The sequence below is a fragment of the Hoplias malabaricus genome, chromosome 1, assembly GCF_029633855.1.
Source record: "Hoplias malabaricus isolate fHopMal1 chromosome 1, fHopMal1.hap1, whole genome shotgun sequence".
Lineage (NCBI taxonomy): Eukaryota > Metazoa > Chordata > Actinopteri > Characiformes > Erythrinidae > Hoplias > Hoplias malabaricus.
In genome coordinates this window covers 87,972,874-87,999,715 of record NC_089800.1, presented here as the reverse complement: position 1 = coordinate 87,999,715, position 26,842 = coordinate 87,972,874, and the positions used below count along the sequence as shown (strand labels likewise).

Here is a 26,842-nt window from a genome sequence, read left to right as displayed (position 1 = left end):
CCGGGGATCTAAGCTCATCGTTCGCCAACTTCAGGGAATCGAAAATGAACCTTTCGTCGAGTCTTCTCCCACTGTTGTGGAGTACGGAAGACCTGGTATCGAACATGTCGCCTCCGAGGGAGCCATTACTGGAGAAATCAGTTTCCCGTCCTCTCCTGGAGCCCAGCGTACTGTGGGCAGAGCTATGGTCAATCTGCTCATTGATACACATAGTATCATAGATGGAGCGTTGCGGGATATAGCCATCTTCATTGTAGCCCTCCCTTTCATTTTTCTTTGAGCAGCAAGGACTCTGGCGCAAACAACCAGGTCGACTAAGTGGCTTTCCCATGGTTTAACAAACGGCAATTAAACTTCTGGCATAAGTTTTGAGGTGGTTATGAGTTGTTGGGAGTTCTTGAACTTCACATTAATCCATAATGCAGAAAATCTTATGGAGCGCCCAAACAGTCCATGAAGTCTTGAAGTGTTCAAAAAGTGAGCAGTTAAAGTCTTTTATTTCTTAAAATTGATAAAAACTGTTTCACTTCAATACTTAAGTTATATCTGGTGACATGGAAGTAACTTCATGAGTTAGTGAGGCTGGCAGTTGTGAAAACACAAGAGCACATTTGTACAAAATCAACGCAAGGAAATTAGACATACATGTACCAGAGCATCTCCTCTGTGCATTCTGGAACTGTTCACCATCTGCTCTCCTCAGCAAACAGATCGGACGCTCCTGAAGAACACACCTCACTTTTAGAGTCCGACATCCAGTCGGGCAAAAGGTAAAAAATAGACGTTCGACCGAACAAGGTGAAAACTCACTGCTCTTTCAGATACAAATTTGGCATCCGTCTTTTCCAGGTTCTCTGCCCACTTTCCCTCTTCATGGTGATAATCATTTCCATTATTGAGGACGAGTAGCCTCTCCAGAAATCACAGCATCAGTGCTGTGACAGATGGACGGCCCTGGTGCCTTTCGCTCCTGCCGTCCAAGTGTGCAAAGTCTCCATGAAAACCAGGAATAGTCCACATCTCAGCCTCCGGTACATTATCTCGTCTCATACAGAAACACTGATGGTTTGACAAATGGCCTCCTACTTCTACACCAACGCTAGCGCTCTCTCCCTTTTACCTCCCTCTCTACCTCCCTCCCTTCCTTCTCTCTCCCTCTCACACACAGACTCTCTCTCTCTCTCTCTCTCTCTCTCTCTTTCTCTCTCTGACTCTCTCAATCACTGATACCCCTCCCCCTCCAAGTTCTGATGCTGCTTCAGGGCTTTTGCAGTTTTATCCGACTCTCTTCATTTGATTTTACTTATTTTCACCTCAATTTGGATTTGACCTCTATAAAGAGTCGGCTTAGATAACTCCAGCCGGAGGAAATTCACAGCTCCAGCTCTGTGCGCCACCACCGTTCTTTTCAACACAGAGATGGTATGAATGATCCCAAGTTTAAAGTAGACTGGAGTATGAAGACCGCTCTTAAAAAAAATGCCAGATGATGCATAAAATGCATGGATTTGGTTTGAAGAGATGGATAATTATTACTGTCAAAAACAGCATGTACTGTCAGTGTGCCTTTGTTGCACTCCACCTCCTCTCCCACTCACAAACCCTCTGAATTGACACCTTTTGTGCCCTGTGTACACCCACACGTTTTTTTTATTTCCCACCTTCTCTTGCTTGGGCAACACAAATGTAATCAGTTTGAGTTTTCCAATGATCGCAGTTTATCGTGACGAGTCAGAAATGCATACAATCTGCAAGTGATGGCGGTATTTATGCACATACGAGACAGAGAACGCTTTCAATGACTTCTCACAGATTTATCAAAGGAAAGCAGACAGCCTCATCTCATCTTACTTTGCTTCGTGGAGCCCATTGACCTAGAGTTTAACAAACAAAAAAAAACGAGACAAATCAAAATGACAGATTGCAGAAGAAACTTGATGAAATCCTGAGGGCTGAAGCCAGTGTCCTTACCATTTTCTCAGCTGTGCGTTTTCTCCAAACCTGCAGAATCCAGCACAGTGCGCTAGCAAAAGCCCTCGACTGTGTTACCATGGTAGCAAATGACAATTGGCCTTATATCGTAGGCAGGCACTGAATGTATCTGTGCAAATATCTGCATAATCTTGTGGCTAAACATTGCAGAATTGATTTGGCCACTTTTCGTGACCATGTAAAAAAAAAAAAAAAAAAAACCACTTGAGCTACAAAAGAGCGATAAAATAAAAAACAACACACACTTGTGCTCCGCTGACTAACGCAGAATTCTTCACCCCTGAAGGGTACAGCAGTTTCATAACAACAAAACAAACCCACATCATAAAAAGTGTTTACACAGACTACATAACAGAAGAATGTCTAAGAATACAGTTTTAAAGATGCCTTCAGAGGATGAGAGGAAAATAGGCAAACAGTAAACAAACCAAAGAGAAGGGCAGTGTTAATCTTTACAAAGAAAAACCATTCACGGGACCTGGGATTTAAACAGTCTGCTCATAAAATATTGACCCACTCATTCCACAAGACCATGCCTCCGTTAGTTTCTCATTTCTCCTGCTGTAAGAGCAATAATAAAAACTAATTTAGCCCCCGAATGTGTGTGTGTGTACACACTGCCAATACTGTGGCGTTCGTACAGCTCTCTCCCTCCCCTCCTGAACCCACAGTGTGTAGGTGTCTGTAAAAGGCGCAGGATTAGTCACAGTTCTTCCCTTCATTGTGTCAGCACTGAAAACACACAGAGAGCTGAGAGCAGAGAAAGTCGCTCCCTGCAGCCTCTCAGGGTCATCATTAGGAGCTCTCCTCGTCCGAGGAGTCTGAAAGCTGCTGTCTGGGGTCCACATGGACGTCCCGGACGGCGAGGATGCGTGTTAACATGCTCTCCAGCACGGCGCGCTCTAGTGGCTGAGATGAGAACCACACCGGGCTGCTGGGGAGACAGGAATCCACTGGCTGCAGGTAGAACACATCCGGACGCTCCTTTACTGAGTCCGAGCTGTGGAGGCAAAAGGGAATGACAGCTGAGGAACAGAAGTGTCACTGAAGCCCATTAGCAGCTGGGAAATGTGGCCAAAGACTTAAAGGCGTTTTTGCAATGAAGAGTATAAAAAATGGAATGCTCCTCATTTAAAAACAGCCTCATCTTTGTCTGCTCTCTTCGTAATGGCCGCTGTGATGGGTTGGTGTCAAAGTACTGACAGTCACTGAGATAAATGAGATAACATCATACAGCCAGCAAACTGAGCAGCACACAAAGCTACTAGAGTTAAAATACTCATTCTCTATTATACAGAGTTTGTACCTTGAAAAAGAGATGATTTATACGCATCGTACAGTGGTTCCCAAAGAGAAGCATGGGCTCTCAAAGGTGGGGGTATTACAAGTGCATGTCACCTGTAATAATTCCACTGTAAAACTGATTTGTCGGTTTGATTTTTGTTTTGTATCATTTACAACGTTTAAAATTTATTACAGTGGAGTCTGGAAGCAGAAAACATGTAAGTGTGTGATGGGGTCGGGGGGTATTCTCATCTGCAACACAGGGCACTGCAGAAAGATTTTGGGAAACACTGGATTAATGTACAGAGTGGGCCATTTATATGGATACACCTTAAAATGGGAATGGTTGGTGATATTAACTTCCTGTTTGTGGCACATTTTCAAGATGGGTGGTGACCATGGCTGCCATTTTGAAGTCGGCCATTTTGGATCCAACTTTTTTTTTTTCAATGGGAAGAGGGTCATGTGACACATCGAACTTATTGGGAATTTCACAAGAAAAACAATGGTGTGCTTGGTTTTACGTAAACGTAACTTTATTCTTTCATGAGTAAATTACAAGTTTCTGACCACTTATAAAATGTGTTCAAAGTGCTGCCCATTGTGTTGGATTATCAATGAAATCCTCTTCTCCCACTCTTCACACACTGATAGCAACACCGCAGGAGAAATGCTAGCACAAGCTTCCAGTATCCGTAGTTTCAGGTGCTGCACATCTCTTATCTTCACAGCATAGACAATTGCCTTCATTAATTACACATTATCATGTAGATATTTCGCATATCCAGTGGCCTTGAGCTTTACATTGATGAAGAATGGCCCCACTATCTTTGTACCCCATATACCCCCTTTGACACCATACCGTCAAGATGTGCAGCACCTGAAACTACGGATACTGGAAGCCTGTGCTAGCATTTCTCCTGCGGTGTTGCTATCAGTGTGTGAAGAGTGGGAGAAGAGGGTTGCATTGACAATCCAACACAATGGACAGCACTTTGAACACATTTTATAAGTGGTGTGAAACTTGTAATTTACTCATGAAATAATTAAGCTACTTTAAAACCAAGCACACCATTGTTTTTCTTGTGAAATTCCTAATACGTTTGATGTGTCGCATGACCCTCTTCCCATTGAAAAAACAAAAGTTGGATCCAAAATGGCCGACTTCAAAATGGCCACCATGGTCACCACCCATCTTGAAAAGTTTCCCCCCTCCAATATACTAATGTGCCACAAACAGGAAGTTAATATCACCAACCATTCACATTTTATTAAGGTGTATCCATATAAATGGCCCACCCTGTACATTCTCTGCACTCTTTTAACAGAAGAGGAGTAATTATATTATGTCTTTTAGCTTCATGAAGTTAATATTGTGCACAGAAATATTTTCCCTGGTTTCTCATTTCTTCACATTAACCTTAACGCAGCAGAAAGTTTCTGGCGGATCTGCTCCTCACCATTTAGAGAGGTAGAACTCGTAGAGTCGAACAGGACACCGTAAAGGGTTCTCGATATTCTCAGGCATCTCCATATCTTCGTCCTGCTCCTCTTCGTCCTCCCGCTTCCTTTTACCAAGTACAACAGGACCTGGACCACACACAAACACACACAGTTAATAAAAGAGCTCCTAATACACAAGCTATGTTTAAACATAGCACAAAAATAAGGAAGTTTGTGATTGGTAGATTATTTCTTTGTTGTAACGATGCTTCTTGGCAAAAAATCTTAAACCGTTCGAAAGCCTGTTAATTTCCCTTTTAAATGGTGCCACATTTGTAAGGAACATGCATTTGCGGGATGAGCAGTAGAGCTGAGTGTGTGGGTTGCGCCCATTAAAAATTTGTCAAATCCTCTCTGCCAAAACCAAACAGCTTATTCTGTGTGATGGTGTGGGGCGGCATCTCCCTCACTGGAAAAACGAGGCTTCTCAATGCGGATAGATATCGAGATTAAATTCTGCAAGCAGTGGCAATCTTATATCTCCACAGTCTTGGACCGAACTCTATCCTCCAAGACAACGATCACCCTCACAGAGCAGGGTTTATCAGAAACCATCTCCAGACTGTGGGAGTGGAGAGGAAGGAATGGCCTGACAGCTCCTGACCTCAACACCTGTGGGATCAGTTTGGGCGTGCCGTTCGTGCCACAGTGACTTGTGATAAATGCTGGTTGAAGAATGGGATGCAGTGTGTGACCAGGCTGGTGACCAGCGTGAGGAGGAGGTGGTGGAGGCTGTTGTGGCTGTGTATGGTTCTTCCACACGCTACTGAGGCTCCAATTTGTTAAATGAATAAACTGTTAAATTACCAATACGTCTTGTTTCTTGAAACTTCAATCATCCAGTCCACCACACGCCAAACGAGTCAATGGCAGAAGAAGCTGTTTGGCTTTGGCAGAGAGGATTTGGCAAATTTTTCATGGGCACAACCCACACACTTAGCTCTACTGCTCATCCCACAAATGCATGTTCCTTACAAATGTGGCACCATTTAAAAGGGAAATTAACAGGCTTTCTCACGGGATCCGATGTATTGCCAAGAAGCATTGTTACAACAAAGAAATAATCTACAAAACCAAATTTCCTTACTTTATGTGCTATGTTTACATGGCTAAAGGCATTATTACAGCACACAAATTTAGCCCAACATTTTATTTTAAACATATTATACTTTATAACATATACTATTATTAAATACATATTTATGACATATTATATTAATCTTTTATGATTTTAGACCTTCACAAATCCTTAAACAAAAACATAGAGCATACGCAGAGTTAATGGGTATTCCACAAAACAGGATTTCCTGGACATCCAGATAAATTAAGGCCAAAGTCAAACCAGTCCTTATGAAAAAGAGAAGGGGGACCTTCCTGTCTGGGCTTATGGAGAAATCCTGCTTGGTGTTACACCCCGAGGATTCATTAGATAAAAAAGAAAGGGCTTTATTTCCACTGCTTGTTTAAGTGCTGTTTTTGTCTCTGATGGTCTTTGGTGGCACCATTACACCTGGGTTCTTTGGCTCAGTACACCAAGCCTGTTATCACAAATCTGGGAGTGAAAATGGACTCAGAACTCAAGGTTGACAGCCAAATCAAAGCAGTAGTCAAATCTTCTTTCATCTGAGGCCCCTGGCCGAAGTAAAGCTAGTTGTCTCGAGACAACAATGAGATGGTAATCCATGCCTTTGTTACCACTCGGCTGGATTAGTGTAACTCACTGTACACGGGGGTCAGTGGGTCCTCTCTTGCCCGGTTGCAGTCTGTACAAAATGCAGCAGCATTGCTCTTAACTGGCACACGTCAGTATGAGCACATACCCCCACCTTAGCTTCACTTCACTGGCTGCCCATATACTTTAGGGTCCATTTTAAAATGGTGTTACTAACTTTTAAATCCCGAAATGGTCTTGCCCATTCCTATCTTTCGGAGATGTTACAGCCCTTCAAGCCTCACCACTCACACAGGTCAGCTGCTCCTGAGAGCGCCCAAAACGGACTACAAGCTTAGAGGGGACTGTGCTTTTGCTGTAACGGCTCCTACACTGGCTTCCACACTCTCTGTTTTTAAATCACTTCTTTTCTCCTTAGCTTTCATCACCTTGTCTGTTGACTGCATTCGTTTTTACTCTGTAATGATGTATTGTTCATATTTTGTATTTTATTTTTCTACAGCCCTTTGTTCTTTTGTTAAAGTGCAATATAAATAAAGTTGGATTGGATTGTCTCAAGCCTGAGAACCGTGACCATGACAACTCTGACAGGTCCTTCTCATTTTTAACAGGTCTTTCAGCCCTGAAAATGTAGTATACAGCATCACAGTCCATCAGCTTCGGACGTGTCGTTACACGTGTCACTGCCTAAAACTCATCCACGACAACCGTGCGTGAAAACCCACTGCTTTCCGCCCCAGACTCACCGTGTTTCTCCTGGTCGTCTTCGTTTCCCGTTGTTCTGAACCTGAGATAAGAAGTGGTGCCCTGCTGAGTGGTCCTGGAGCAGCGGGTGATGTTGGAAAAGGAAAGGCGTTGGTGCTGCTCCACAGTTTTCAGGTTGAGGAGTTTGATGCTGAAAAACAGCAGTGTGTTCAGCAGGACAAACGGAGACAAAGCACCCAACTGTTTACACTCCCACAGGAAGCTCTCCTCAACACGAGACTGCAGGAACCCTGTGGATAAAAACACGAGGGTAGAATAAAACACACTGCATATGTCAGCGTGATCACCATTAAAACACAAACCCACCCCACCCCTCCCCAGGGAAGTACACTTGAACCCAGCTGTTATCACGTTTAAAAAAAGAAGTTAAAGATGCCACAGAAGAAACAATTTCGTTTCCCTGAAGCGCATTTAAAAAGCAGAGTGAATGAAATTTAAGGAAAATAAAAGAGAAAAAGGATCTGGAGATTAATCTTCTCGTGTAATCTGTTGTGCAGTTGTTGATAAAAGAAATCTCTCTTTTTCAAGTCATCTCTCTCAAAGATCTCAGCTTAAATGCTTTTAAACTTGCTTTTAGTGCAAAGAAACTGGGACTGAGCATTTAACTCATCTGTGACAGTGAAAACACACACACACACACACCCTGGAGCAATGGACAGGGCAGCACATGACAGAGCAAAACACCTTTGCCTCCTTCATTTGCGACATCTGCATTCACTTCCAACGAAAACGCCAGCAAAGTGTATTTTTAAACATTTTAAAAAGATGCGAGAGCCACAAAACCTCACAGTCTCAGTGTAAAAGTTCTACATTAGTTTAACTCTCCAAAAATACTTACATCAACAGAAATTACTTTTTACTTTGTTATTTGTTCATATTTTGAAATATAAAGCACATCTAAAGTGTTTTCGTGTGTCCACTGCTGTGGCTCTTTGGCTTTAAGGCTTGTATCTGACAGAGCACGTCTACTGGTCGGTTCCCATTTGAAAAACCAATGTGAAAATTAAAAAAAAAAAAAAGACATTGACAACAAAAAACATAAGAATAAAAAGACAAAGAAGGCTGTGTTACCGCTAGGTGGCAAGGTGCGCTCCCCGTCTTTGAGCAGTTTGGTGATGTTCCTGGTGAACTGGCTGTACAGTGGGTCCATGAAGATATTCTCAAGATGTCCGTTTTCAAGGAGGTACTGAATAAGAGAAAGAAACCAGAATTGACAACAAGACCCCGGAAAATACAGCGATCAGAGGCCTAGACTCCCAGAGAGCACAGTTTGCCTCTCTGGGGGTCTAGGACAGCCCCTCCTCTCACAGCCTCTCTCTGCTCATGGTGCTGGCCAGTGCGGGTGTCTCTCAGCTTGTGTGATGGATCTGGGCAGTTTGCATTCCTCTCCCACAAGTAAAACTGTTCAATACTGTTGCGTTAGCAGCAGCTTGAAAAGAAGCAGTCTGTGTCATCTCTCTCGGAGGAAGGCCGTGTGTTCGAGTTGGGGAGAAAATTAGGCAAAGACTTGAGGATAAAAAAAATACATATATACCTGAAAGTGCTAAATTCCTTAAATAATAAAGGAAACAAATAAAAAAAAATGAAAAAATAAAATAAAATATACCAAATGCAAATTATTAGGACTCGTTCCAAACAAATCTACTTTCCCCTCACTCTCTCGCTCCCTTTAAGCTGCTGGAGTTTTAGTTACTGTTCTCTGAGCGTCCATTAGGTGGGGTTTACAGAGCCTGGTCTTCGATTGCTCCTGAGGTTTACAGTGAAAGCTCAGATGTCCAACAGAAGAACTCTGGTGTCAGAGGAGCACGCACCACCAAAACTAAGAGGCTGAGGGCCAGTTAAAGTCATATTGGCTCTACTGTCTGAACAGCCCATCAATGATTCTGTTGTTTTTTTTACAAAATGTTTAATACAGCATAACGGGAATGGAACCGTGGACCCTCCGGCCTCAAGCTCGCTTCTCTAACCTCAAGGCCACGGCTTCTCCAATGTAGGTGCAGGTGAGTAAATAAAATGATTCTAATAATCTCATCCTCCATAACGGTCACAGCAGTGAGGTTTAGTGAGAAGTAAATAAAAAGTAAAGCATTTCAGATGCAACCCGAGTGTTGAACAAAGACCCAGTCTTGAACAATCCACACCCCCTGCGCAGTGTTTACTCATGTTGTGCAGCTGCCAGTTCCACAGACACTGGATGAACAAAACAAATGAAATTTCTCTGTGTGACGGAGCACATCCAGCTGTCACTGGAGCGCTGGCTATTTCAGCTCCGCTTCAATCCTGAGAGCAAACGCTCTCCTCTCTGTGGACACGGCCTTAAGTCTGCGTTTCTGATAAAAACAACTTGGTGCGCAAATGGCATTCTGCTAAAAACACATACAGTACAGTGTCTGTCACTGACACGCCGTTGTGCTGTAGCTCGTCATTAGAGTGATTTTCTCCCCCCCTTTTCTTCTTAACATTTCTGTAAACGTCTCTGAAGGACATTCCCACTGAGCTCTGTTTAGATCTAGAGCAGTGTTTCTCAATCCTGGTCTAGAGAACCACTTCCCTGCATGTCGTAATATTCTCCCGATACTGTCACAGCTGTGTTTGGAGCAGGAGTACCTTTAAAATATGCAGAGCAGTGGTAGAACAGGACCAGAACCAATGTGACACTGAAACACTACAGGGGTTGGACAATGAAAGTGAAACACCTGGTTTTAGACCACAGTAATTTATTAGTGTGGTGTAGGGCCTCCTTTTGCGGCCGATACAGCGTCAGTTCGTCTTGGGAATGACATACACAAGTCCTGCACAGTGGTCAGAGGGATTTGAAGCCATTCTTCTTGCAGGATAGTGGCCAGGTCTCTACGTGATGCTGGTGGAGGAAAACGTTTCCTGACACGCTCCTCCAAAACAACCCAAAGTGGCTCAATAATATTTAGATCTGGTGACTGTGCAGGCCATGGGAGATGTTCAACTTCACTTTCATGTTCATCAAACCAATCTTTCACCAGTCTCGCTGTGTGTATTGGTGCATTGTCGTCCTGATACACGGCACCGCCTTCAGGACACAGTGTTTGAATCATTGGATGCACATGGTCCTCCAGAATGGTTCGGTAGTCCTTGGCAGTGACGCGCCCATCTAGCACAAGTACTGGGCCAAGGGAATGCCATGATACGGCAGCCCAAACCATCACTGATCCACCCCCATGCTTCGCTCTGGGCATGCAACAGTCTGGTGGTACGCTTCTTTGGGGCTTCTCCACACCGTAACTCTCTCGGATGTGGGGAAAACAGTAAAGCTGGACTCATCAGAGAACAATACATGTTTCACATTGTCCACAGCCCAAGATTTGCGCTCCTTGCACCATTGAAACCGACGTTTGGCATTGGCATGAGTGACCAAAGGTTTGGCTACAGCAGCCCGGCCGTGTGTATTGACCCTGTGGAGCTCCCGACGGACAGTTCTGGTGGAAACAGGAGAGTTGAGGTGCACATTTAATTCTGCCGTGATTTGGGCAGCTGTAGTTTTATGTTTTTTGGACACAATCCGAGTCAGCACTCGAACATCCCTTTCAGACGGCTTCCTCTCGCGTCCACAGTGAATCCTGTTGGATGTGTTTGGTCCTTCTTGGTGGTACGCTGACAGTACCCTGGATACCGTGGCTCTTGATACATCACAAAGACTTGCTGTCTTGGTCACAGATGCGCCGGCAAGATGTGCACCAACAATGTGTCATCTTTTGAACTCTGGTATGTCACCCATAATGTTGTGTGCGTTGCAATATTTTGAACAAAACTCTGCTCTTACCCTCTGCTAATTAACCCTTCACACCCTGCTCTTACTGGTGCAATGTGCAATTAATGAAGATTGGCCACCAGGCTGTTCCAATTTAGCCATGAATCCTCCCACACTACAATGACAGGTGTTTCAGTTTCATTGTCCAACCCCTATATATTTAAGTACTCATACCCCCCAAAAATCTGCACAGAAAAAGTACTCTATTGAAATTTTGTTCCTGTTCTCTCCTTGTCTGGTTATCTGCCTCCTGCCCAGAGAATTGCTAAAAAGATATTTGTAACTCGAGGAGTGTTGAGTGGCCACAGATTTAAGCCTTTGGTGTTTACCTTAAAACACATAATATATGGACAAAGATATGTGTAAACCTGTTCACAACGTGTCTGCGAAAAGCTGGAATAATGTTCTAAGAACATAATGATCCTTAGATACCGATGTTAAAAGCCACTAAATCCAATCAAATCCACACAACCCAATGCTCAGGGGGTTTTACCTCTCTAGCCTGTGTTTCACACGGGGAATGGGGACCTTAGGCTCACATGTGGCTGCCCCAGTGTGCCTCATATTATTATACAAGTGCACAATGAGGGCCCTTTAAAGCAGCTGTCCTATTCAGTGTCTGTATTTTTGTTTAGAAAGCAATGAGAGGGTTTACTGGACAGACAAAGTAACTGTGAAATTCCAACCTGCTGGATGCCCAAGCAGAGATAATAGACACTGTCTGGGGCGTAAGGCTGGCCGTTTGGTCTGCGAACTTCAGTGATGAATTGACACAAGCCTTCGCTGAGCTCCTCTGAATTACACTGCAACACGTCCTCCTTCAGGACCAGAGGGCTCACTGACAGAGACAAACACAGAAATGTAATTTAAACACAAGGGTTAGTCCATTTACAGAAAGAGTAACCATTATTTCTGACAGTCCTCCCTCAAAAATACAAATGAACAAAAAGGCGCTGTGAGGCAAAGGCTAGAGATTCCAGTCCAATGCTAACATTGTGTATTAAGTGACTTAACAAAATTTTATGTAACAATTATGTGACAAAACAGTAAAGGCAAATAATCTTGGTGTGAAACATCTCACACTTTCTGTTCAATAGTCATTAGAGACAATGATGCAGAAACTATCTGAAGTATTCACTTCCCTCACACTGTTAAAAACAGAAGAGCAGAAAATAAAGCACCAAGTCCCGAGATTGTTGCTAAGCAACATCAGCAATGATGACAGCACACTTAGCATCGCCGACACTGCCCTGCTCTTAACAAGACCATTAACGGCGGTTGCGGTTTCAAACCCACGTTGGTCAAGCTCACCGTCGGATTGCTGGGTTCTCCACTGCACCCAGCTGGCCCAGGCTTTCACTCCGTAAACGTGGTGGATTTTGGAGCTGGACGAGGAACCGTTTGCCACATCTGCTCCCAAACGCCTCCGTCCCTGAAAGAAAAGCATGTTGGAACATTTCAGGACTAGATTTCTGCGCCTCTCATCCAGGATTTATGCATTTCATTCTTATTATTTTTTGCACACATCTTAAATTCCTACAATCTCTTGAAAAAAAAATGTACAAAGGAAACACGCGCACACACAAACGAACACAAAGACCATATTCTTGCTGAAGATTTAAAATAATAATAACAATAATAATTTTTTAAAATCCTGACTGAAACAAGACCATTATAAAAGAGACGTTATAAGAGTCACAAAGGAGAAAAACACAGCATTTTCCAGTGTATTTAATGTATAAATATTACACAGATGTGAAGCAGGGTACAGAGATACAACACTGAAGAAAAAAGAAAGTGCGGAACAAAAAAGAAAACAGCCGAGATTCAAAGGTAACGCTATAAATTTGGGAAAAAATAAAAAGCTACATTATATAAAATATAAAAACATACAACAGGAAACAGAAATTTAACAATGAACTAAATCTGCACAGAGCTGATAGAGGCTTAACGAATATCCACAGTATTCCAAAGCAAGAGTCTTCAATAATTACAACAATATTATTTCATTGATATATCGTCTCTCATTCTGCTTTACAAAACCAAGGAAAACACAAAGAAAAAACAGAGTTGAACCTGAGACCATTATAAAGTGAGGTATGAACGAATTTGAGAGCAGCAACAAGTGTTTAAATGTTAAATAGATCATAGTTACAATTTATTTCCTTTCATTCAGAGCTCACCTTTGAGATCTGCTTTACATTTGAAGAAGAATTAGTGTTTAATTCTGTTGAATGTGAAAAAATAAAACCTGTTTTATCATCACCGTTCAGCTGTACGATAAAAATGTGTTGATTTGGTTAAAGATTTACATGAATTAGAGAGAGCCACAGCTACAGCGATTGCCTGACTTTGAAGCAATATATAATATTTGTAACCCAAAAGATTGCACAGAAAAATAACACTACTGAAACTCTCCTCCTGTTCTTAACTTTGTTTATAAAACTCAATTTACTGATCACAAAACTCAAAGTTGCCTGGCTCCAAGCTCAAACTTCAGACTGGCACAAAAGACTTTATCAGCTTGGAGAGTTTAGTGGAACTTTAGCAATGTTCTCTTTAGTATTTACCTTAAAACACAGATCATTGGGACAAAGGTCTTTTCTGAACGGTGGAATATCGCTCTGAGAACGTGATGAGACTAGAGCAGTAGTGAAGACAGAAGCAGAAGCTGAATGATGAGATGAAGAGATCCTCCCTCATCATCTATGGCTGAGATTCCCAGAAATAAGGCGCCTAACCTCCAAATGCTCTCTGCTCAAATGTGGAGGCACTGTTTGGTCGTACATTGTGTTGTGCAATGAAAATGAAACCTGGTTTATATTTTTTACGTTTTAATATTTGTGGTTGGTGTGTGTATATATAACGTAAAGTGTAAATAACTTAAAAAGAGAAAGAAAAACAACAGTGTCCTAAACAAATCTAAGCATCTCTTCCCACTCATTTCAGCCGTCTTTTTTTGGGACGAGGTTCATCATGATCTTCGCCATGACCACCTTCATCATTGTCAGCTTTCTTCTGCCTTGGTTTGCTTTTTCTAGCTGCTATGATGTTCTGCGTGTAACATTTGATCTGTGTCCATGTTCTTGACTGAAGAGCATCTGGTTCTTTCCTCAAACACTTCATACAATCCTTTTTGGTTGGGCTCTTCCCACGGGAAATAATATTTCTCATTTGCCTCATCACAGCTTTGTGTTCTTTCACAGCCCATTTTATTCTTCCTTTAAGTTTAGGTGCAGGAGAATGAAATGAAAACAGTGAAAACAGTTAAGAACAATATATTAAGGTCCTGAAGGTATGTAAATGGATTTTTTTTAATTGGCATTGTAGAAGTCTCAAAAACTCAATATGATCAATTTGGTCTCTGCAAAGTTATTTTTTACGTAATTATTTCACATTTATATAAAGGAATTAACTTTGTAAGACATTATTCAAATGATATCAGCATGTTAGTGTGTGTTTTACCTGTCTCATGACAATTTTCTTCTTGCGGTTTAGTTCTTTGGTCCATTTTATGAAGCACCTTGACAACTTCCACCAAATCTGAAGGATTTTGTCTCAGTTTTTGGCAGTTAAACCTGTTGTCACACAGAAGCTCGGCTACATGTTGCATTTCGTGGTCATCAAGACTCAGAATCTGGAATACAAGAGGCACACACTTCTGGGCTTGTGGAGAATTAAGACTTTCCGGATTCTTTACACCACACTTCAGGGCCAAATCTTCAATGCAGTTATGTGCCATCATGTTAGAAGGACCTTTTAGCAGAGCAAACACATATGGATTTCCCTCAGTGACACCCACATGCTTGCGGTATTTATTGAGAAGGTCCAAGCTGGACTTCATTCTTCCAGTGAGTAACGCCGAAACCGTATTTCCATCTTTACAAGTGCAATCAATTTGGATCAACTTTTCATGAAGACATTGTTCCAGATTTGTTAGGGTCTCATATTCATCTGCACTGAAAGAATTTTTGGGTCTTTTCAAGTAGTTTTCAAGCAGGATTTCTTCGGCTATGACTCTCCGTCCTCTATTAAACAGAGTAACGCTAGCCAGAATGTTATTGCGTAGTTTCTCCCATGTTTTGGGATTTGGGTCCTTCACCAGTTCTTCTGTCGCTTGACGTTCTGTAAGACTAAGAAATTCCTGTAGTTTCACAACATCTTTCATAATGGCTTTGACATCCTCCTTGTTCAGTTTAGTTAGGCTAGGTGATCTGCCAAACTGGGAAGTCATGCAAGCAACCCACTCCGTGTTGAGTAGTATAATGAACCTTCTAGCAAGAGCTGTGCATTTATTTTCAACAGCATCCTCTCTCAAAGCAATTTTGGTGGCCTGCTGCAAAATCAATCGCAGGTTATTTGCCTTCCCTAAATTTTTGAATTTATTTGAGCGCTGATCAAATGAGCAGAGCTTCTTCGCAGCCTCTAAAGCCAAATTAAACCTGGATTCGGTGCATAATTGATGTAGATTCTCAATACTCGGGTCCAGCTCCTTCACAGCTAACATTAACTTACTTAGTCTTCTCATTCTGATTGATACGTAATCAAATCTGGCCTTCCAATCTTTCTGTTTTTTCTCACAGAGTTCACTGCCGAATTTGCAGATCAAGGTATCATTTCTCAAATAATTGGAAACGTAATCAATCTGCATGTTGTTGACAATTTTTCGGCATCTTTCAGAAAGGCAGTCGGACAGTGATGAAGATGGTTTGCTTTTGCAAATCTTTATATGATACTTAAGCTTTCTTGAAGGAAGAGAATCCTGGCAATAGGCACAAGATTCATATTCATTCAATGGTGTATCCTTTGTGTGGTTCTGTTGGACAATTTCTCCTTTTCCATTTTGAGCAGCCTCAGTTTGTTGCTGGTAACAACCTTTTTTGAGTATTAGTCCAAATAAAATACGTCTTATTTTGGAACACTTGGGAAAGCTAAGGGCATTTGCTACATCCTTTTCATCTGCGTGCACCCGTCCCAAGTGCCTCGCCATTTTAATAACAGATTCTTTACAGTAAATGCAGAACCGTTTATTTACCACAGGTAACTTCACAGAAGATACTTCTGTCTCTGAAGAAGCGCCCTTGGACTGACTGACTTTTACACAAGATAGTGAGGTGGACTTGGAATTCACTTTAACTTCCTCTACTGATTTCCTTTGAGGAGCTGCAGCAGGGCTAACTGATGGCTCTTCAGCTTCGAGACTGCAAGTATAAGTTTGCTTCTCAGGTTCGTTTTTCAACTCCAAATCATTTGAGAATGCGCTCAGCTCACGTTCATCGTTGCTCACATTTTCAGCATTTGATTTAACACTTTGACGGTGCAATATCTCTGGCACAAGGTTGTGTCTGGGACATTGTTTGGTTTCATTCTTTGCAGTTGGATGTTGGGATGACGCGGAGGTTAAAGAAGTTATACCAGAACGTCGAGTAGATACTCGTCTTGAGAATGGCTTTGTCGTTTTTTGGCTCTTCTTGAGGGACCTCATCTCAGACCGAGAACTGGTTTTCTCACAAGATGATGAGCGCAAAGTTGGTCTGAGATCACCATTCTCAGCCAAACACCTCCTTTTGTCTGAAAGTTTGGCCATGTCCATGCTACAAATGGATTGCTCATCATCAAATGGATAATATTCAGCTCCACTTGAGACATCAGAGTACAGCTCATGTTGACTTTCCTCATTTCTAAAAACAAATGGGCTGGCCTTAGGCATGGCTGAAGTCTTAGATCTCAGGTTCTGCACTGAACTTGACATCGACTTTTTATATCTCCGATTAATTCTGGCTTGGTGACCAAGTTTAGTATTAGATTTCGACTTGACCTTGCGTTTAAGACAAGAATCAAGTGGTTGTAGTTTACACTGAACACTGGGTTCGTTGCAAGTTTCAAGAGTAGGTAAGGGATCTGTTTTATTCCTGGTGTCTGTCTGAAGGCATGACTCGAGACAAGAGTGAGAGTTAGGACTGGTGCTAGTTTGTTGGCAAACTGTGGGGTTTGAAGTTGTTTCAGGACTGCAGTTCTCCACAATTTCAAAACAGTAATCAAAATTAGACAGAGCACTAGGTTCTGGATAGGAACTGAAACAAGGTTGAAAAGAATTTGACTGTACACTTGGCATAGAGCAGGATTCAAGACTGGGTTGAGAGATTGTTTTATGAAAGAAATCACTACTGGAATCCAGACTTGATGTTGGACTGGGATCAGGACTGAACCCTTCTGATTCAGCGAGGGTTTTGAAGACGGATTTAGATGAATCAGTACCAGACTGCAGACCAGAGCACTGTGTGTTCTGTTGGAAGTAATTTAAAAAGACATCTGAATTCATCTTCATCTTGCATGAGCTCTCATGTTTTATCAAGTCATTTCGAAAGTAAAAAGCCAGGCAATATTGGCAGGGCAAATAATCTATGATGGACTTTTTTCCCCTGCTGCATTTCTCAGCAACAATTTTTCCACGTCCCTTTCTCAGGACTTCAATATTATGTTGGTAATTGCCTTTCTTGCAAATACGCTCAAGCAAAAGTCGCATTTCTCTGGATCTCTTAGGAAAACTGAGGGCATGTGCAACATCTTTTTCCATTGCATGTGTTTTTTCCAAATGAATTGCCATATTAGGATTGGGCTTTCTACAGTAAAAACAGTACTGCGTTTTGGAAAACGATATCTGGTTGCAAACCGATCCACACAGATTTGGGCTCGGGCTCAGGGTCGAGTCCAATTTATGTTTTCCTTTTTTTTCAACCTGCTCATCATCAGTGGAAATAGACTCCAACGTGTTTGAAAGAATTTTATCCAGTCCGTTTTCATCAAGTTCACCATTTTCCATGTTTAACTGTTCTGAAACTGTGTCGGAGAAAGAGTCTGTACAGTCTGGGTTTTTGTCCAAATCCTCTTCCAGATTATCCACAGTGGCCTGAAAAATAATATATATTTTAATCATTTTCTATTAAGAACTTAATACCTTGTCACTTAATAATACCATAAAAATGTTTTTCAAAATGTTTGAGCCAAAACATTCCTTAAAACACACATGTAAATTTGTAGCAGTGTGTTAGCCTACTATATATCTCTGTGGAATATTATATATATATATTCCATATACATACATAAAGTACATACAAACACACACAACAACCACAGGATTAGGAACACCTACCGTGTTTCAACACTCAATGTCCATTTCGTCAGGTCCACTGACCACACAGCAGCACTCTGTAGTTCTACAATTACAGACTGTGGTCCATCTGTTTCTCTTCTTACTTTATCTCCATCACACCCTGTTCTTCAATGGTCAAGACCATTGCACCGGTACTGCAATGCATCCAACAGCATTGCTGCTGGAGATTTTAAAGCCTCTGTGGAGTGAGAATAGTCGACCAACCAAAAAATATATAGCCAACAGTGTGCGGTGTCCATTGATGTAGGACAAGAGGACAATACACAAACTGTGCAGCAACTGACTTTAAATCTTTCTTGTTGGTCCCCCTTGTAGGTGTGTGCAAGTATGGACAAGCTGTAAACACAGGGTTTTAAAATCCCAGCAGTACTACTGTGTCTGATCCATTTGTACCAGCACAACACACACTAACACCACCACATCAGCGTCACTGCAGTGCTGAGAATGATCCTCCACCACATCACACCTGCTCTGTGGGGGATATGACCTTGAACAGGGAGAAAGGGAACACGAAGGTACGCAGAGAAACAGATGGACTCCAGGCTGTAATTGATGAAATACAAAGTGCTCCTGTGGAGACTGGACAGTGAGTGTAGATACAAGTTAGGTTTCTAATCCAGTGATCATTCAGTGTGTGTGTGTATAATTTATTTAACAAAACTGGATTTCAACATTAAAATTTAAACACTATTTGGATTATACTGTTGTTAAACTCTTGCTAAGGCAACTACATTAGCAAAGATGCATCTGAAACCAGTTGCGAACAAGGGCAGAAAAAAAATTAACACTATGCTGAGATTTGTGCAGCGCCATTGTGGATTTCAATTGCTACAATTATTTTTTATGAGTATATAATGATAATTGTATATTTTATAAACAACTTGTTTTAGTCTTAAGCCTTTGCAAAGGTTAAATTCAATATCTAGAACAGCGTTTGTTTAAAATACAGTAATGTGCTATGGTCTGAAAGAATGCCATCAATTAAATATTACATAAATCTACTAGATCAGTGAAATCCAAAATGAGAATAATATATATATATTCTAACAGCTTGTTCTAAAGTCCACCAGCAAAAGAGGTTTCTCATTTGTATTTTATTGATAAAAACACACACCCAATGTCAGAAACCACTATTTTCAGAACTATTGTCAGAAAAAAAAAAAAATACTACTTTTAAATTACCTTAGCCACGTATCTCAAAATTCAAACTAAAGCAGCCAATTTGTGATAATAAACTTAACTTGATTTAAGTGTTGCTTTGATATAAAGTGGAAATTGGGTAATTTATTTTATCCGCCTTTGCCAACACAAACTATTTTTGTTCATCACCAGATTTACATATAAAATGTTGTATTTAATAAATAATACAAAACAGGAGCAGACATGTAACACTGAAATCTGAAATGCAGACAACCATTGTTTTGCTTTTAGCTGAAAAGTATTCTACACTTAGCTGCATAGTCCTTCTAAATATGGCACTATTGTGTGGACTTTGGGACAAAATCTAAAAAAACTGTAAAATCTATTTTAGGAAAACCCACAAAAAGAGAGAATTGCAGTGTTGCATCAGTCTTACCTGCAGTTGATGGAGTCCTCACAACTCAAGAAGGAAAAAAGAACTCAAGCAGGAAATCGTCCACAGCAAAACTGAGTGTAGCGCTCAAATTTTGATTTGATTCATCCATCTATGTTGCTTTAATACACCAAGTTATAAGTTTAGTACTGCAAAATAACAAGGAGTAATTGTGTTCACACCATTGTTCATGAAAAACATTTTGCTGGGTATCGTCTTTATGCAGATCAGCGCAACTACAACAAACAGATTTTGGAAAATCTAAACTGAATTGGTATTTGGTTTTATAATAAAGGCAAAGTTGAATATAAATATAAAATCATATTTACACATATAGACACCAGTCCAAAAAGCCTAGCTTGAGGATCATGTGGAAACTGCAGGTGAAGTTTAGTCACAGTCAGTTATCAGTTTTATTATTTAATAACAATATTCTAAATCCATGCGGCCACAGTCAAAACCAAGCCATTTGATTGTTGTTATTACCTACTACGAACACTGTGTTGGTTTCACCTATTTATAGCACACCTCGTTGGTGAAAGGTGTGTGTGCATAACCTAGTTTTATGGAACCACACTATTAGGTCTAGGAATAAATACTATTAAAGGATGCAGCTGACGTTCCTATGGAGAGATAATGACACAGTTCCCTTGCAAATGATTTGCTTTCCCCCACCAATCAATCAACAATCGTATTCCCTGACAATTTGCATTTTTAGATATTATTTACATTTAAATGTCTCCCTGGCCTTGCTCGCAGTTTCTCAGTGAATTGTTAAATATGTAAATAATGTTGAATGATTTAAAAATGTTTCTACAACACAATTTAGATCAGTTTCTGGTTACTTCTGCTACACGGCTGAAATACGAAGAGGCTTGATCTACTTGTGACCTCTGCATTATCACCTGGTTTTAATAAATCTACTTGTTTCCTAATAAATTCCACCATTTTATTTCTTGTAAAGCATTTTGAACTGTCATAAAACATTTATATACTCCATACAAAAATGCTTCTTTAAAATATATAGAGAATTTAAGACCGAATTAATAGAGATTTTTAAAAATATTACTTAGCCTATTTGTATCTTTATACTGTCCTGTCATTTTAAACATTAATTTAAAAGCAAGCGACTAATTTCAACGAAAAGACAGTGTAGTAAAGGCATCCTGAGCAGAGAATGCCCTGTGTGTGTGTGTGTGTGTGTGTTGTATTCTGCTCTTTGTTTTCATAGCCGGGCTGGTCACGTGCATGTAGGTCCTGCCCTGTGAAAACCACACACTTCGTTTGCCTTCACCAAGATACAAAGCAATTGTCCAAATATTAATCCATCCATCCATCCATTATCTGTAACCGCTTATCCAATTTAGGGTCACGGGGGGTCCAGAGCCTACCTGGAATCATCGGGCGCAAGGCGGGAATACACCCCGGAGGGGACGCCAGTCCTTCACAGGGCAACACAGACACACACACATTCACTCACACCTACGGACACTTTCGAGTCGCCAATCCACCTGCAACGTGTGTTTTTGGACTGTGGGAGGAAACCGGAGTACCCGGAGGAAACCCACGCGGACACGGGGAGAACACACCAACTCCTCACAGCCAGTCACCCGGAGCGGGAATCGAACCCACAACCTCCAGGCCCCTGGAGCTGTGTGACTGCGACACTACCTGCTGCGCCACCGTGCCGCCCACCAAATATTAATCCACTGAATGGAAAAAAAAATCCTCTGCTTAAACTGTAGCTGACAAAGAATAACAACTGCTTCGTTGTCCTTGTGTGTGTTTATCAGCCGTTTTCTCTCAGCACTTTCTCTGAGCTTATGCATATCAACATGTCACTGATCCAGCTGCACTGTTGGAGCTGGAAGTGCTGACTTTTCCCTGACGAGTTAACAACCAGTAACACCTCCAAACCCACTCCTAAATGAGAGCCATTATTCCAAGTTACTGTGCATTTGAATGAATTGGCTGATGCAAATTCACATACCAAACATACACATTTCAAAACCCATCATTAGTCTAAACAAGCTCAAACTAATTCAACACAAAATAGAAAATGTTGGCAAAGTTTGGAAATGAATCACTGTATTGTAAGGTCATACAACTGACCATTGTATGGTCTGAAATCTAATAATAGTAGTAATTATTAGTATTTCAAAAAATATTAGTCACGTGTATTTATGGCAATACTTATCACATTTTAGAGAAAAAAAACAAATGTGTATCAATGTCACATTTTTGTCGCATTTATTTACAAAAAAAATAATTTCAAGAAAAGCTTTACATGAACAAACATTTTTATATTCATTAAATACAATTATACTAAACACATCTGCAATCACATATCTATAGTAAAGTCAAAGAGTCCTTTAATACATCCAACGGTATACAACGGTAAGTATTTATTTCCTCATCGTAGTGTGTTGCCATTTCAGCTGGAGAGATATTTGAGCGGCAGCAAACAACAACAGCCCAACCATCAACTCAGAGGTTCCCTTCAAAGTGTGCTGTTTTGCAAGTAGTTTGATCACCGTTCAAGCGATTACTTTTGGCTCCTATCTCTTAACATGTCATCTTATAATTATGAACAGTCAAAGCACTGCTTAGGTGCAATCTTTGCGCATTTGCCACAGACATATCTCTTACATTTCTGGCAGATGTCATAGGTTTTGTTCCCTGCACATTTGGCAACTTGACACTGTTTCCTTTTCATGGGCAGGACAGGAGTTTCAAGTATGATTTGCTTATATGCCACTGCTTTCGCCATTTTCTGCTGTGCACACAGCTCCTTTACCATCTGGCGAATGAATTTCCTCCTACTTATCTTAATTTTCATGCACTGTTTGTATAAAATATGTGCATTGATTGCTGCCAGATCGAGGATGTTGTAAAACACGACTAAAGGCCAAAAGCGGGTGCTTCCCTTCACAGAAAACAGTCGTGCCATTTGAGCCATAACATCAGCGCCACTTTTCGTGCCATTGTAGTAGGCAATAGTTTCAGGGAGTCTCTTTTCACTGTTATCAGTTGAAATTCTCTGATGCTTTGTGCTCAGAATGCATACTTTTTTCTTAGGTCTTGCTTGGTAAATGGTGAGTGTTACTTTTCCAGCGTTCACTATCTTGGTGGAAAGTCGTTCAGACTTTACTCGTACACATGGGGGCATCTCACGGCTCTTTTTATTTATCGCACCAACAATGGTGGTTTTGTTCTCCAAAAGTTTGTTCGCCAGTACCAGCGAGGTGTAACAACTGTCTGTTGTTACATTTCTTCCGTGCCCGACGAAAGGCTCCATCAAGCGCAACACAATATTTTCTGAAAACTGTAGATCAGTCTGTCCGGCATCATCTTTCCCTAGATGGGGAACTGCGTTCAACATGTATTTTGTTTCAACGTCAGCAGCCACCCAGAATTTAATACCAAGTTTGTTTGGTTTATTGGCCATGTAATGAGCGTAACAGCAGCGTGCCTTGGCAGGAAACAGTTGTTCGGCCACAGCTATGTTCTCGCCAGGTACGTAACAAGCCAGGTTGTTCTTCAAAAACGTATTCAGTATGTCAGAGATCATTGCAAATTCATCTGTCAAAAGGCGGGCATTTCTTGTGTTCCTGTCATCAAAGCGTAGACAGCGAGAGATCTCTCTGAACTTTGGCGGAGAGAGTGTTTCTATGAAAACAGAATTTCCATAGTCAGCAGACCAGTATTCTTCCAGCTTCATGTTTTTGCCTCCAGTTAAACCCCTCACATAAAGGAGGCCCACAAATGCTTTCAGTTCATCGACTGTCATCTTGAAATTAGGATTTTTTTGTTTACCTTCTGCTTCAGTGTATTTCTGAATCTTGTCCCACATTTCTCTGTCAATCAAACACATTAAACTGCTCAGTGGACTCGTAATATTGGTCTTGGCATAACATGTGGGCCCTGTCATTTCTCTGTTGAAATTGCACTCGGGTACTCTACCCCGAGAGCTGCAAACAGTTTGTTCAATCCATATTGTGCCATCCTGAGCCTTTAGAGCTGAGTCGCCAGTACACTCATTCTCAGAGTCTGATTCTGAATTTGAATCAGATTCATGATTCAGATTCATTTCATCCTCTCTCTCATCATCTTCATCTGACAGCTCACACTGTTCGCCCTCCGAATCCATCTCTTCAATTTTGCAATGCGACTCATGCTTGACGTCAAAATGTAACTGACCAAGTTGCATACTGGATGATCCAAAACTGGGTTCAGAGATGGTTTCATAGAACAAACCACTACTGGAGTGAAGACCATGTAGTGGACAGGGATCAGGACTGGAACCACTTGATCTGGCGAGGAGTTCTAGGGTTGGTTGAGATGTAGTGTCAGCAAAGGACTGCTGACCAGAGCAAATAGCGTTCTTTCGTAATTCATTTAAAAAGGATTCTGAACTCACCTTCATCTGGCATGAGCTCTCATGTTTTATCAAGTCATTACGAAGATAAAAAGCCAGGCAATATTGGCAGGGCAAATACTCCATGATTGATTTTTTTCCTTTGCTGAGGTTTTCAGCAACAATTTGTCCCTGTCCCTTTCTCAGGACCTCAATATTATGTTGGTAATTGCCTTTCTTGCAAAGATCTTTAAGTAAAAGTTTCCTTTTTCTAGATGTCTTTGGAAAACTGAGGGCATGCGCAACATCTTTTTCCATTGCATGTGTTTTTACCAAATGCATTGCCATGTTAGGACTGGGAATTCTACAGTAAAAACAGTACTTCGCTTCGGAGAACAGTATCTGGTTGCTTGCCGATCCACTTGGATTCGGATTCAGGGGTGCGTCAGATTCATCAGTTACTGGTTGTTCAACCTGCTCGTCATCAGTTGAAAGAAACTCCAAAGTGCTCGAAAGATTGTTATATAGTTTGTTTTCATCAAGTTCACAATTTTCCATGTTTAACTGTTCTGAAATAGTGTCGGAGAAAGAGTCTGTGAAATCTGGGTTTTTGTCCAAATCCTCTTCCAGATTTTCCATCATTGCCTGAACAAGAAAAAATATCTTTAAGTATTTTCTCTAAGTAACTTGCAGTACTTTGTCACAAATACTTTAATTAAGTTCTTTAAATTAATAAATTAATGATTAAATAATTATTTTGATTCTTTAAATATAAGTATGAATTTGGAGCAGTGGGACAGACTTTCAAAGAAAGCAGTATGAAAAACTAAACATTAAAAAAAGTTATATATATAAATGTCCCACTGAAGAAGCATGCAACAGACTTGATGGCTCAAACTGATGGCCCAATACACAGATTTAAATAAATGTATTTACTTATTCTCAAATTGAAATGCCACTTTCAATGAAATGTGTAAATGAAGCAAAAATTATATTAGGATTTAGTCATCCTTTTCCAAATTACGCATGTTATTTTTTCAACAGATGAACGATTCATTTATTTATTTAATGAAACTAGATTTGAGAATTTTACAGTTTTTAACTCATGCAAAGGAAACTACATTAGCAAAGCAGCTCAAGTTTTTGAAACCAGTTGCGAACAAGGGCAGAATATATATATAAGGTGAGCTTAATATTACGTTAACATTTGAGCAGAGCAACTAAGTATTTTCAATTGCAAAAATGAGTTTTTTTTCTGACGTACGTAACGATTATTGAGTATATTTTAGTCTGTTTAATCCTTTGCAAGGAATGAATTTGAAAGAAATAAGGCTGAAACACTTCTGCAATACACAAACTACTGGAACACAGTCTTTGTTTAAAAATAACGTGTTGTGGCCTCAATGAAGACTAAAATACTACTAATTTAACCAAGTGTACTTTCTTCACACAGCACACTAATCACCATCCTCAAGGAAATTCGGCATGAAATGCAGAGAATCACATCTAACAGTTTGTGCCCAAGTCCACCAATTTGTAAAAATACATACACACACATACACTGTCCGAAACAAATTAAAGTCTAAGAGGGAATTTGCTTTACAACTCTTGACTGTTTTGATTTTTGCTAACTGACTGGGTGTAATTCTATTACCTGAACACTAAAATTAGTTTGTAAACGCACGGGCGAAAGTTATCGATATATCTCTCTAGTGTTGACGATCACACTGGTTATCTGCATTTTATTCTCCAGGAATCAGTGTGCAGCAGCGTATTCCTGCTCTTGGTGTATAGATAAAAACTGCCGCACTGGTGGACTGATCCGTGCTTTTTAAAGACTTGTTTTTATTCATGATTTTTCAGATCTTTCTCACGCCTCACTCCTCACTAAGCAGCAGAACTCTACAGGTGATGAACTGATTTGATTGGCTGTTTAAGAGGGAGGGTGCATGAGTGTGTGTGGTTTTTTTTTTTTTTGGTTAGTTTTTGCAGCTGATTTTGATTTAGTTTTCACCTTCTGACTAAAAGGTGTGTTAATTTGTCTCACTTTATCAATTTAATCCATGTTAGATTTTGTCCATTAAAATGGGAACACAAGCCTAATTTTAGTCATGCATATTTAAAAGGTTTTAGTATTTTAGAGGAATTAATTATTACTAACTAGCTTAAAAGTTAGTATGCCCAGTTTTTTTTTAAACATATTTTGCATTTTTCTAACAAAAGCATTTTAAGTTCAAAAATACTGCAGAAGATCCTTGCAAACTAGGCGTGTACGATATGGATAAAAAAATGAGAAGTGCGATAATGTTCTCGGATATCCCGAAATCGATGTGAAACTCGATAAATTAAAATTAAAATAAAGAATGTTTGTGTGTGTCTCTGAACAGCAGTTCATTCATAACCTGAAAATAAGTCTTTACTGTGTAACGAAATCAGAATAATTACATTTATTTTTGCAGGTTTCTTCAACGAGAGGTATCCCCTAAAATTAGATAACGAGTATATAAATTGTAATAGTGCATGAAGTTTGTGCAATCCAAGGCTGTATTCCCTGAACAACCGCGAATAAAAATACAAATAAATAAACACGCAAGTGAATAATAAATATAGAAGTGTCTATATCTAAATACTAATATTATTTTCTTGTATTAATACAAAGTTACTCTAGCTGGGGCTCAACATCACAAAACCAACAATGCCAACATATAAACACCAAAACATCTAGAATTTTTTTTAAA

The 26,842-nt window shown here is 40.5% G+C and overlaps 2 protein-coding genes across 5 annotated transcripts in view; both read right to left on the bottom strand.

Annotated features, from left to right (window-relative positions):
- Positions 1-1,127: 1,127 nt before the first annotated feature.
- The window catches only part of si:ch211-266o15.1 (zinc finger MYM-type protein 4), a 66,797-nt gene continuing 41,082 nt past the window's right edge, over positions 1,128-26,842 (bottom strand). Inside the window, exons 23-29 of one of the 4 annotated variants that reach the window (XR_010803792.1) lie at positions 12,312-12,432; positions 11,687-11,838; positions 8,288-8,402; positions 7,198-7,446; positions 4,737-4,866; positions 1,972-2,992; positions 1,128-1,874 (exon numbers count right to left, since the gene is read on the bottom strand). Coding sequence is in view for 3 of the 4 variants with exons in the window: in XM_066675946.1 (XP_066532043.1) it covers positions 22,332-24,749 (2,418 nt within the window). In the remaining variant the exon portion in view is untranslated. Of the gene's footprint in view, positions 2,993-4,736; positions 4,867-7,197; positions 7,447-8,287; positions 8,403-11,686; positions 11,839-12,311; positions 12,433-22,001; positions 24,750-26,842 lie in introns of those variants that run through there. The other 3 variants (XM_066675947.1, XM_066675946.1, XM_066675945.1) reach the window with 3 other exon arrangements.
- LOC136700694 (uncharacterized) lies at positions 12,820-16,655 on the bottom strand. Its single transcript, XM_066675948.1, has 2 exons — positions 14,466-16,655; positions 12,820-14,221 (listed from the first exon to the last, which is right to left on the bottom strand). The coding sequence occupies exons 1-2, from the start codon at positions 16,591-16,593 to the stop codon at positions 13,941-13,943; spliced, it is 2,409 nt and encodes an 802-aa protein (XP_066532045.1). The 5' UTR covers positions 16,594-16,655; the 3' UTR covers positions 12,820-13,940.